Source organism: Rhinolophus ferrumequinum, chromosome 7, assembly GCF_004115265.2.
Source record: "Rhinolophus ferrumequinum isolate MPI-CBG mRhiFer1 chromosome 7, mRhiFer1_v1.p, whole genome shotgun sequence".
In the NCBI taxonomy this organism is placed as follows: Eukaryota; Metazoa; Chordata; class Mammalia; order Chiroptera; family Rhinolophidae; genus Rhinolophus; species Rhinolophus ferrumequinum.
In genome coordinates this window covers 93363439-93375417 of record NC_046290.1, presented here as the reverse complement: position 1 = coordinate 93375417, position 11979 = coordinate 93363439, and the positions used below count along the sequence as shown (strand labels likewise).

The window sequence follows — 11979 nt, the reverse complement described above, 5'->3', positions numbered from 1 at the left end:
CTGGATAGAGAAAAGGTTGACAAGCATTGCTCTTACCAAGGCCTGTTGGAGGTTCTGGAGCAGAGAAATGAGTGGATACAAGCAAGAGTTGGAGGATCTGTGGACCGGGGGCAAAGCATGGAGGGAAGGAACAGGAGGGGCCTGGGGGTGGCAGAGAGGCCCCCAGAGATGTTCTAGACACCAGAGCTATGGGATGACCACGTGCAGTCCCTGCCTTCTGACAACGGTCCCCAGGGGCCTTCCCAACCTGCTCTGAAGAAAATAAATACTCCACAGAACCCACTAGTGTGTGCTCCACGAGTTTGTTTTGCTTGTGGTTGTATGTATCTAGAAAGGTTCCTGTGTGTAGAAAGGCACGTAATAGTAGAGACTTCCAAAAGTGTCCGTTGGTTGTTGAAGGAAGGAGAGAATGTTCTCAAAGTACTCAGTGAGTCTGGGGGAGGCACAGGGATTACCACTCCCACGAGGGAAAAAGGCTTTTGTGCAGATTAAACAAGATAATATAGATGAAAGTCCTGGCAGGTTAATAAACTCAGGTTCAAAATCTGTGGAGAGAAGCTAAACTGGAGGGGGGCCGTGGCGGGGAGGGATGAGATAGCAGAAGGTTGGGTGGGAGTCACATAGGGGCCCGCTGGGGACAGCCCCCTGAGAAACTTGAAGGGGTCTTCTGAGAGCCTCAGCCAGACCCAACATGACTGACACTCCTGCCCCACCCTGCTGACCGGCAGGAATTTGCCCTCGTGACCTCCCCAGCCTCAGTTCTGTCACCATAGCGACCAACCGCGAAACAGCGGCCTGATTGTCCCTGCTCAGCGGGGCAGGTGAAACCCTGGCCACGTGATCGATACTGGTCCAGGTGCGGTTACGCGACACCCGCCGCCTCCCCGCCTTAACCCATTCAACGCCGTCGCCACCGGGGTGCAGTGTCCCCGCCCCCGCAGGCCGCACCCCTTGGGCCTGCAGTCCCCAGCCAGAAGGGCGGAACACTGCACTAGGAGTCACACAGGCCGGGAAGGAATGCGGGCTGGGCCATGCACGGGCTGAGTGATTGGAGCTGGGTTGCTTCACCTCCGTATCTCCATTTTCACAGCAGTAAAATGAGAGTGAAAACACCATTCCACGTCACGGGAGTCGGGACTACTGGGAACAGGGACGCAGAAGTGTAGACTCAACCTCCTCGCGGTTCTCATTCTCACCCTGTTTCTCCCCCTCCCCCACACCACCTCAGTATAGCAGGGATTCAGAAGGCCTCCCCTCCAGCGGCTTGACACTCCCCCAAAGGAGAGACCCTCACCAACCAACAGCCAGTCCACTGGCTCGTTCCTAAGGAGTTGAGGAGCGGTGGGCAGGCCCCAGGTTGACTCTTCCCCAACACACCATCATCAGTGGAAACCTCAAGCCCACTGGTTTTTCTGCTTGTTGATGCTGCCCTAAGCAGACACATCTGAGGTCCTGGGGCCCAGGACTCGAGAATGCCTCGATATCGCTTCTGCCCCTAGATCCAGGGATCTGACTCTGGGCTGATGTCAAGCGTCCTGGGCCAGGCTCAGGTTATTGGGCTGGACAGTAGGCTGGGGTGGGGGTGGTTTGAAATACTATCTTTCTGAAATACCAATATTAGGTGAACCCCCTTCCCCTTCTTCCACCAACTCTAGAAAAACACTGCTTGATCAACTCTCTGAGCACCCCCCTCCCTCCCCAGGCCTTGGACCAAGCCTCCCAAGCCCTGGAAAAGCCTCCATCCAGGGCTCAGGTGTCCTTATCACTTCCCTAATGACTATGCTGACAAGAAATGATCATACCACCTGGTGTGTGTAGAGTCTCCAGTGACTTCAAAGCTCTCCTCAGATTAGACAAAACACCTACCAGGCCCCGGGCTGATGGGGGCCATTTCACTCAGCAAGGCATTTATTAGGCCTTAGAGTTAGGATGCCTCCTACTGGTCAGAACTCCATCCAGCCTCCCCTAAAGATGGGGTTGGCGGGGGTAACCCTGGCTAGCCCAGGTGTCATCTCCTGGAGGGGTCACAGACCCAGCCACGAGCTAAGCCTCAGTGCCCTGAATCTCTCCATTATCATTCAGTAAAATTACTATTGCAGTTTGCACCAAACAAAACATGGACAAAACATGGCTCTGGTCCTCCAGAAGCCCCCAGCCTATGGTGGACACAGAGAAGGTAAGTTCTATAATACTGTGTAGTAGACTCGACAAATGTTTTGAGAACATGTTGTGGAAGAGATTAGTTTCAAGGGGGAAATCTGGGAAGGCTTGAGAGGGAGATGGCAATTATACCGGACTTAGGCAACTGGCTATCTGGAAGGCAGACACAGCATCCCAGCAGTGGGAGTGTGGGGGAGGAGGGTGGTAAACTAAAGGGAGGTGTGTAATGTAGTTCAGGGTGCCTCATTGGGCAATAAGAGAATGGGGAACATAGGCAGAAATGTAGGTAGGATCAGACTGTGAGAGGCTTGGAATTCGGTGATGAAGTTTCAACGGTCAGCTTTAGGGATGGGGAGTCCCTGAAGGTTTCTGAGCAGAATGCTGTAGCAAGAGCAGGTACTCTTACAACCGCTGAAAAATGGACTGCAGCAGAAGCCAGAGGAGACCTGAGCTCAGAGACCTGAGACAATACTACCAGTGCCACCACGATCCCATACTGGGGAGAGAAGATGGCAGCGGGTCAGGATTCCAAAGGAACGTGATCTCTCTGCAGGATGTGTTGATTTCTAAGGCTGAGAGGATAGTATATTTCTTTATTGGTAAATGGGTGTGGGGGGGGGGACGATGAGGAGGAGGTGGGAGAAGATCTGAGCCATTTCAGCTCAGAAGCCCCCACCAGTACAAACCCCTGGCCAGGGTTTGACCTTGGCCTCCCATCTTGACTCGCATCACGAATGGCAGACCCGAGGGTTCCCGTTTGCCTGTTTCCCCACCTGTAAAGTGTGGGGATGTGGGATGATTAAAGATAACCTCCAGAGTCCCTCCCAGCTCTTCCTAGAGTCCACGACTTCAGAATGGGTAAGAGATGCTCCGTCTGGCCTGTCTGGGCCTCGGGCTCTGGAGCACTGCGCACTTCTCGCCCGCGCACCTGCGGCACAGAAAGTATGGCACCCACCCCAGACGGTGCGTCAGGGCAGGGAAGAAGACCAGGTGCAGCGACGGGAGCGGGCCAAGGCAGAGCCTCCTTGGCTTGCCAAGGACCTGTCCCGTGGCTGCCCAGAGCTCGCGCCAAAACCCAGGACATCCTGACAGGTTGGGACCGGATTCCCAGAAAGCAGGGTCCTGTCTCCCCGCACGCAGGGAGGGGCTGGGCGGAGCTTCGCAGGGGCGGGGCTAGGGGCAGCACTCCTGCGGGTGGTCACTGTGCCTGAGGACATAACGTGGCGGCGCAAGGGGTGGAACTGGAGGGGGACTGACAGCTTCTGGGATTACGTAAAGAAACGTGAGCAAAGGCGGGGAGGAATTTGCGATAGGGGGCGGGGAAAAGGCGGAGCTCCAGGCAGAACTGAACGCGGCTCCGAGCAAAGGCGGGAGGCGGAGCTAGGGTACAGGACTTGCAAGCGGGGTGCGTGCTGGGTAGTAGTGGCTCCCGGGTATGCTCTACTGGGCCTGCGCCAAGAGACTCCCCTATAGGGGGTTCAGCCCTTCCAGAACCAGCTTCTCCAGGGTTCATGTCGCACCCAGCAGCAGCGGCCGAGGCGGTGCCGAGCCGAGGTCAGTCAAGGGCGCCCGGTGGGAGGCCGTCCTTTAATCGTTCCCCTCTGGTCCCGCCCCGATGGCTCCACCTTCCCCACATGGGCTCGCCCCCTCTCAGGCTGCTCCTCCCAAACCACTTCACCAGCCGGTTCAGAATCTGCCCCCATCCTTGCTCCTCCCTTCAGGCCTGTGCCGCTTTCCTACAAGCTTCTGGACGGGGAGGCGGCCCTCCCGGCCCTCGTCTTCCTGCATGGGCTCTTCGGCTGCAAAACCAACTTTAACTCCATCGCCAAGGCCCTGGCCCAGCAGACAGGCCGGAGGGTGAGCTTCCGGGGAGGCGGGGTCCCGTGGGAGGCGGGGCCTGGTGGGCGGGACCAGTGATAAGGGCGAGGCTAGGCCCGCTTCTCTGCCCTCGCTGCTGGGCCCCGGCTGAGCATTGACAGCTCTCTGAAGAAATGAAAGGAGAGGTTGACCTAAGAATGGATCCCGCAGGACAGACCTAGGCCCTAGATGGACCCCATTCATTCCCTTATGTTTCATTCCATCCAGTCTATCTCCAGCTGCATGCTCCACACTGAGCTATGCCCGTCTCTGTCCAATGCCTAAGTGCCAACACCCTCCCCGCTAAGAGGGCCAGCCCCTGGTTGTTCACCAGGGATGACAGGGGGCTTATCACCTCGTACAGCAGCCCATCCTTCTGCGCTTCAACTGTTGGAAATTCTTGGCGTCGGCCTTCTCTGGGGTTGCCACCCAGCCCGGCCAGACCTTCAGAGATGTGGTCACACTCCTTGGGCCTTCCCTTCTGTGGCAGAGTGGCCGCAGGTTCTTCTTCTGGGCTCCCTAGGGAACTGAGCCCTCTCACCATCTGAGCCCTTCTTCCACTTCAGGATCTCTCCCCAGGCTCTCCACCCCCTCAACCTGCCTGTCTTTCAGGCCTGTCTGCACCCCGAATTTGGATGCCAGTGCTCCCCCTCTCACCTCACTCCCCAGGTGCTGACAGTGGATGCTCGGAACCATGGTGACAGCCCCCACAGCCCAGAAATGAGCTACGAAGACATGAGCCAGGACATGCAGCACCTCCTGCCCCAGTTGGGCCTGGTTCCCTCTGTCCTCATTGGCCACAGCATGGGAGGCAAGACAGCCATGCTGCTGGCACTCCAGAGGGTGAGTTGTCCCTATCCAGGGCTTCCTCTCATCCACTATAGACTCTGAGTACCCAGCAGGCAACCTGGGACTCAAAGGAGCCTTGGATGGCCAAGTTCAGGGTCCAGGAACTGTGCCTGTGACCCACTGTGCCTGCCCTAAGGCTGAGTCCCCAGTTTGGTTCTCTCCCACAGCCAGATCTAGTGGAACGTCTGGTTGCCGTGGACATCAGCCCAGTGGAGACCACATCCAGCTCAGCCTTTCCAACCTACATAGCAGCCATGAAAGCCATAGAGATCCCAGATGAAGTATCCCGCTCCTGTGCCCGCAAACTAGCCGATGAACAGCTCAGCCTTGTTATCCAGGTGATGCCCCCAAGCCCCCAGATGGTGCTGGTTGGGACCTGTCAAGGGAAGAGTGGTCACCCCAGGTGTCACAGGGAGCTCCCCCAACTGCACCCCCTACAGGATATTTCCGTGCGGCAGTTCCTGCTCACCAACCTGGTGGAGGCAGACAGCCGCTTTGTGTGGCGGGTGAACCTGGATGCCTTGGCCCAGCATGTGGACAAGATCTTGGCCTTCCCAGAATGCCAAGAAGCCTACCTTGGGCCAACCCTCTTCCTCCTTGGTGGAAACTCCAAATTCGTACAGTAAGCCCGGCTGGGTGGCAGGCAGGGCATGCCTTACTTATCCAGCCTTCAGCCCAGGGTGCCTACCTCAGGGAGGGCTTGGGGGTGGGCAGGGGGATCCTGAGAGCTTAGAAACACCATGGGACATGTGAGCTCACATGGCTCTCCATCTCTCCCGGCCCTGCCTCCACTTCTCTCTTTCTCTCCCCGTCTCCCCACTTTCACCCCTTGTTGGTGGCCTTCTCTTTGATGGACAGTCCCAGCCACTACCCTGAGATTAGACGACTCTTCCCTCGGGTCCAGATGCAAACCGTGCGTAATGCTGGCCATTGGATCCACGCCACCTGCCCACAGGACTTCATGGCTGCCATACGAGGCTTTCTGACCTGAGAGTTGCTGGCCAGAAGGGGCATGTGTGAAACCCAGGCTTCAAGACCCTGTGGCCTGCTCCATATTTCTGCACAGAAAGACTCAGGCAAGCATTGAAAGGGCATGAGTATGTAAAGGTAGTCAGACCTTAAGTTTAATGAATAAAGACACAGCTCTCAAGGTCCTGGGTTGAGCTCTCTCACCGCCAACGCCGCCATCGAACCAGGGGGAATCGGAACGAGGGGGCCCTGGCAGCTCCAGGTTCCATGGGGGCTCTCAAAGTGCTTCTGGACTCTCTGTGCAGCTGACTCTCGACCCGCTGCCTCACCAGCTGTTGCATGTCCTCCTGCAGGCAGGAGAGCAGGTCCAGGGGCAGACCCTGGGCCCATCTCCCTGTGCCTCCCATGCCCAGCCGGCATTCTCACCCTACCTCCCAGGCCTCCACCTCCTGCCTCAGTCTCAGTTTCTCCTCCAGGACCTCCAGCAGCTGGGCCTCCACAGCTCGTAACTTGGCTTTGCATGTGTCCAGCTCAGCCTCCACTGCCTGCTTCCTGCAGGTGGCAGGGAGGACAGCCTGAGGCCTGGGCTCTGCAGATCCGATGCTGGGCCCTGGGGGTGGGTAGTTGTGGCCACAGCCCCTGCCTTATGACTGGATGGGTGTTTGGCTTTTCCACCGGGAATGCCTGACTCCCCCCTCCCCTCCTATAGCAGCACAGAGTCCTGAGGGTAAGCCACCCACTGCTTCCCCAACCCCCACAAACAACTGCCTCTCACTTAGCAATGGCTTCATCCCTCTCCTGGAGTACTTGATCCAGCGAGGGCTCTGCTTGGGTGTCCCCCAGTGCTCCAGTCACTGGGCTCTGTTGTAGGGTGACAGGCGGGAACAGTGATCTGTGGCTCGCCTGGATGAGGTCCTTCCGCTCTGGTCTTATCCCTGATGCTGATGTCAGAAGGAGAAGGGTCCGAGATGTTCCAGATCTGCCACCCAGTGCCCCAGTTTCATGGACTTCTGAAAGTAGAGCAGGGAGACTTGTGCCCATGCTGAGGGGTGGCAGGTGTGGCCCCTGCCTGGCCTAAGGGTAAGCATAGGGGGCAAAGTGTTTGGACCCCCAGGGAGGAAAGGAATTCTCACCTGATCCCCAGGAAAGAGACAGGGTGGATTCAGAAGGACACTTACCCCTCGAGGGCCCTAGACGGAGAGGGTGGCCTGGTGACCAGGACTCTTGTCAGCCGGGTGGGGCAGGTACGGGACATGGCCCTTTGCCCTCCCTTCCTGGCAAGGCACTCCTGTCAGGCCCCGCCCCAGATGGGCAGGCCAGCCCTCTGCCTCCCCTCCTAGATCCTGGAACCCTCAAAGCAGGCCTAGAGCGTCTCCTGTGTTCTTCACCCCAAGGGGGCGCTCTACCCACATCAGGAGAAGAGAAAGGACAGCAAGGGCCGCTCCAATGCTGAGAGAGGTACGTGCTCTAGCTCCCCAACCTGAAGGGTTGGCACCTTGGTACCTTGAATAGCATCATCCACACATATAACTATAACCTCACCTCAGCAGAAAACAGAAGGAAAAAGTTTATTCCTGGTAAATTCTTCCTAGTATCTTGAATGTCCATCTTCCCTAGCAATATTGCTCATTCCTCCAACATTTCCACCATTCTGATCCTTGAGCGTGGGTGGGTCTGCCGTGCTCTGAGAGGGTCTCAGTGTCCCACGCCTCTCTCAATGTGACCATTCAGCACATCAGTGACGTCAAAGATGTAAAAGGGAATTTTCCCTGTTGAGAGGCTCTTCCGCCAGGTTACATCTTGGGAATTAGGCCCTAAATATTTCCTCCAAGACCCCCGAGGAAAACCCCTTCAGACATGACTCCTAGTTGCTTGTGGGTCCCACTCAGCCAGGTACACTCCAACAGCCGGACATGACAATTTCTTTAGTTGAACCCCAGGTGGAGAGGTGGGGTTGCTCTGTATTCCCAAATACACCCCTTTCATTGAGATTCATTCAGTATTTCGAGAGGCTGCTTTGTGCCATGATCCAGACACATGCTCTCAGGGACGTCCAGGGCTAGCAGGGGTGAAGCACAGCTAGACAAGGATGTCAGAGTCCAGGGGCAGTGGGAGCACAAAGAAGGCCCCTCACCCCCAGTCAGTCAAAGGGTTCCACAGGAGCTTATCCAAAATGAATCCTGCGGCGGGCAGCAGTCAGCCAGAAGAAGAGCTAACACTGTTGCCAGGCTTTTTTTTTTTTTTAACTTTTTATTTGGAAACTGCTCTTCAGAGTCCCCCCAAAATATCCTTTTATGGTTAAAAAAAAACAAAGCGTAATATGGTATCAAGCAATGTACACAGTTGTCACATCTCTCTAGTCTCCCTCAATCTAGAACAGAACATTATTTTCAGCCTTTCAAGTTTCATGACCTTGACATTTTTGAAGATTACAGGGAAGTTATTTTGTAGACCATTCTTCAATTTGCATTTGTCCCATCCTTCCTCATGATTAGATCACTACATTTTGGGAGGAAATATCACGGAAATGATGCTGTATTCTCATATCCAATGTCATTTGCAACCATGACTGGTAGTATTAATGTTGATCACTTGATCATGCTCAATAAGTATTGGGGAAGGGAGGTACTCTGAGACATGGAAACTTCCTTTTCTCCGTCCCATTTTCACCCATAGGTTTCAGCATCCATTGATGTTTTTCTGCCCAAGTTAATTATTACTACAATAGTTCACAAATGATGATTTTCTAATTTCATCATTTCTTCTACAATTATTTGTTGGTATTCTATTGTAAAGAACTTTTCCTTGGGGCGGCCAGATGGCTCAGTTGGTTAGAGCACGAGCTCTCAACATCAAGGTTGCCGGTTCAATTCCCACAGGGGATAGTGGGCTGCGCCCCTGCAACTAAAGATTGAAAATGATGACTGGACTTGGAGTCGGATTGAAGGACGGTGACTGGACTTAGATTGAAGGACAACAACTTGGAGCTGATGGGCCCTGGAGAAACACAATATTCCCCCCCAAAAAATAATTTTTTCATCACCCCTATTTATTTATTTATTTATTTATTTATTTATTTATTTATATCAGATGGGATCATCGTTTCCTATTTTATTCAATGCATTATAACCCATTCCTATCTTTTATTTAAATGCTCAAATTGTCCCAGGTTTGGTCAATAGGTGCCCCTTGCTGACCTCTTGCTGTTTGGGTATGTGCCACCATTCCTTGAACACTGCCTTTCTTTCTGGCTCAACAAGATATTCCAGGCTCATCTTATTTTTCCCTGCACCAGCTCTCGAATTAGCCATTTGTGGAAGAATACCTGGTTCTTTTTGGTGGGGAATAGCATTTTGAAACCAAGGTCTGGGTGGCAGGTGTGCTTGTTGCCAGTAGGGTAATCTCTACTCCCAGGCCCACTCAATAGACACACATTTATACACACACATAACACACATTTATATCTATGTTTATCTATGTGATGGTTAATTTTATGTGTCAACGTGACTGGTTAAAAATTATTTCTGGTTAAACGTTATTTCTGGGTGCGGCTGTGAGGGTGAGATTACCATTTGACTCGGTGGGCTGAGTAAAGCAGATGGCCCTTCCCAGTGTGGGTGGGCTTCATCCAATCTGTTGAGGGCTTGAATAGAACTATAAGCAGAGGAAAGGTTAAATTCTTTCTCTTCCTGACTTCTTGAGCTGGGATACCGGTCTTCTCCTGCTCTTGTGCTGGTACTTACATCGTCAGTGTTCCTGGTTCTCAGGCCTTCATACTCAGACTGGAACTACACTATTGGCTTTCCAAGTCTCCGGCTTACAGACAAAGACTGTGGGACTTCTCAGCCTCCATCATCTGTGAGTCAATTCCTCATAATAAATCTCTTTCTATATATTTTTTCTATTGGTTCTGGGTCTCTGGAAAACCCTAACAAATACAATTTACATATATGGAAAAAAAATGTTTACATTTAGAGCTTAAATTCCAGTCCAATGGCACAGGATTTATCCCAGCTTTCCCCCTTCCCATATTTTACCCCATTTCCCCAAATGTCTTCAATATATTTAATAATCTGTTCAATCCCCCTGTCTGTATCGAATCTCCCAAAACAACCAGGCTCCCCCTGACTTAGATGCCCTCCTGACCTGGGCCCACCTTCTGTAAGGCTACCTTCTCACCCCACTCCATTGCCTTTTCTTGCTTCTGGCTCCTCTGTCTCTGCCCATCCCTCACCTGTGAGGAGCATTTCACTTCCACCTTCAGCCCTTGTTTTTTCTCCTCCCAACCTGGGCACACAGGTGCTCAGCTGCAATGGCCTGAGCGAGGCAACACCAGCCTTCCCCAGCAGGTGGCAGCAGTTACCAACATCAGGGATCCAGTGGGCAAGGGGCCTGTGGGATGGAAACCCCACGTTGCGCCGAGGCCTTGAAAGCTCCCAAATGTCCAGCCTTTCCCCCCAGTGCTCCTTTATAGGAACACTGCTCATCCCAGGTGTTTATTACTCATTCCACCAACACACCTTCTGTGCCAGCCTTGGGGAATCGATGAGAACATGACCCAGTTTCTTCTCTTCAGACGTCCATATCAAATGAGGGGACAGACACCCAACACAGAATATATCCACACGGGAATAAATGTTACAGTAGCATCAAGTACTATTCTTCACCTGGCCGTCATTCTTTACACCCCAATTCAAATGCCCCGCCTCTCTGAAGTGGTCGCTGGTCTCAGGGAGTTAGCTGCTCTGGAGACCCATGACGTCTTGTGCAGCAGTTTCTATTTTAAACTCTGCCGTGTTTCTGGCTCCTCTGCCTCTGCCCATCCCTCACCTGTGAGGAGCATTTCACTTCCACCTTCAGCCCTTGTTTTTTCTACCATAGACACACACACACACAATGCAGTTACATGCACACACACACTCTACCCTGCCACGGAGCCTGGGTTGGCTGCCCCTTCCTGTTCTGCACCCCCTATTCCTGAATCTTACACAAGCTGCCTCCAGACCCGTAAAGCCCTGTACTTCCCTGTCACTATCTTGTCACTGTCAAGGTGTTTCTCCCAGTCTGGACTGTGGCCTGCAACTTCCATCTCTACCCGAAACGGATACTCCTGCCTCCCAAGTCCCCAGCTGGTGTTCCACACCAACTCCTCATCGACCATCTACAGGTCTCCCTGGATGTCTGGGTTACACGTCCCAGTCTGAACTCCTCACCTGCCCCCATCTGCTCCTCCCCCAAGTGTCAATTCTGCTCTTATCTGCGTCACCAGGGCCGGTGCTTCTAGTTCATATCTGTCATTGTTTTCATGTTTCACAACAAACATATTCTTTTGATAATTGAAATAAAGTATATCATGTTAAATACATCTCTTGAATCCCTTTGACCCTTTTCTCCAGCCTGACGGTCCTACTTTTGTTCAGACAGTCATGGTCTCTGGTGTCTCTCCTGGACTCCTTTCCAGCTGTCCTCCACACTGCTGCAGAGGGGCCTCTGTTTTTTTTGGGGGGGCCTCTGTTTTAAGAACCTTCTAGGCTGGCCACACCCATCCTGGGCTGTCTAATGGGCAACTCAAACTTAATAGGTCCAAACCCCAAATCCTGATTTACCTCTACCCCAACCTGCTTGTCCTCTAGTTCTTCTCCCACGTTTGCAAACTGCCACACCATCCAGGTGTTCAGGTCAAAACACTGACCGTAGTCATCCTTGAGATCGATCTCTTTTCCTCAGTTGGCTCGGACTTTAAAATGTATCCAGAATATGACCACTTCTCACCACCACCACTGTCATCACCTTTGTCCCAGCCACCTGCATCATTGCAAACACTTCCTAAATGATGTCCCTGCTTCCTCCATGTCCCCTTTAGTTTCCTCTCCACTGAGCAGTCAGAGCAATCCTATTAAAGACCAAGATGGATCACGTGCCTCCTCTGCTCAAAACCCCCCTGTGGCTTCCATCCTACTCAGAGAGTACAAGCCAAAGTCGCCATTGCTTACAAGGCCCTTCCCTAGACTTCTCCGACGCTGCCTCCTCTGAGCTCTTACTCACTGTGCTCCAAGCATCCTTGCCTTCTTGCTGTTTCTCCAACACGTTCCATGCTCATGGTCACTGCATTTGATGTTCCCTCTGCCCAGAATGCTTTTCCCC

The 11979-nt window shown here is 53.2% G+C and overlaps 2 protein-coding genes and 1 long non-coding RNA gene across 5 annotated transcripts; 2 read left to right on the top strand and 1 right to left on the bottom strand.

Moving 5' to 3' along the window:
• Positions 1-3423: 3423 nt before the first annotated feature.
• ABHD11 (abhydrolase domain containing 11) lies at positions 3424-6016 on the top strand. Of its 2 annotated transcripts, none has more exons than XM_033109805.1 (6): positions 3424-3442; positions 3882-4017; positions 4687-4860; positions 5034-5204; positions 5307-5488; positions 5725-6016. In XM_033109805.1, exons 3-6 carry the CDS (start codon positions 4738-4740, stop codon positions 5855-5857), a joined length of 609 nt encoding a protein of 202 aa, XP_032965696.1. In that variant the 5' UTR covers positions 3424-3442; positions 3882-4017; positions 4687-4737; the 3' UTR covers positions 5858-6016. The 2 variants fall into 2 exon arrangements, with proteins under 2 accessions (XP_032965696.1, XP_032965695.1); XM_033109804.1 differs by lacking the exon at positions 3424-3442 and adding an exon at positions 3488-3714.
• On the bottom strand, positions 5969-7150 carry LOC117024465 (bicaudal D-related protein homolog). 2 transcript variants are annotated; one of them, XR_004423457.1, is made up of 4 exons: positions 7014-7150; positions 6611-6845; positions 6267-6387; positions 5969-6182 (listed from the first exon to the last, which is right to left on the bottom strand). XR_004423457.1 is itself a non-coding variant. In XM_033109806.1 (4 exons), exons 2-4 carry the CDS (start codon positions 6874-6876, stop codon positions 6036-6038), a joined length of 534 nt encoding a protein of 177 aa, XP_032965697.1. In that variant the 5' UTR covers positions 6877-6909; positions 7014-7081; the 3' UTR covers positions 5969-6035. The 2 variants fall into 2 exon arrangements, 1 of the variants encoding a protein (XP_032965697.1); XM_033109806.1 differs by having other exon boundaries at positions 6611-6909; positions 7014-7081.
• Positions 7151-7242: 92 nt separating this feature from the next.
• LOC117024466 (uncharacterized) lies at positions 7243-11086 on the top strand. The gene is made up of 3 exons (XR_004423458.1): positions 7243-7293; positions 9603-9693; positions 10886-11086. It is a non-coding gene; the product is annotated as an uncharacterized LOC117024466 (long non-coding RNA).
• Positions 11087-11979: the final 893 nt, after the last annotated feature.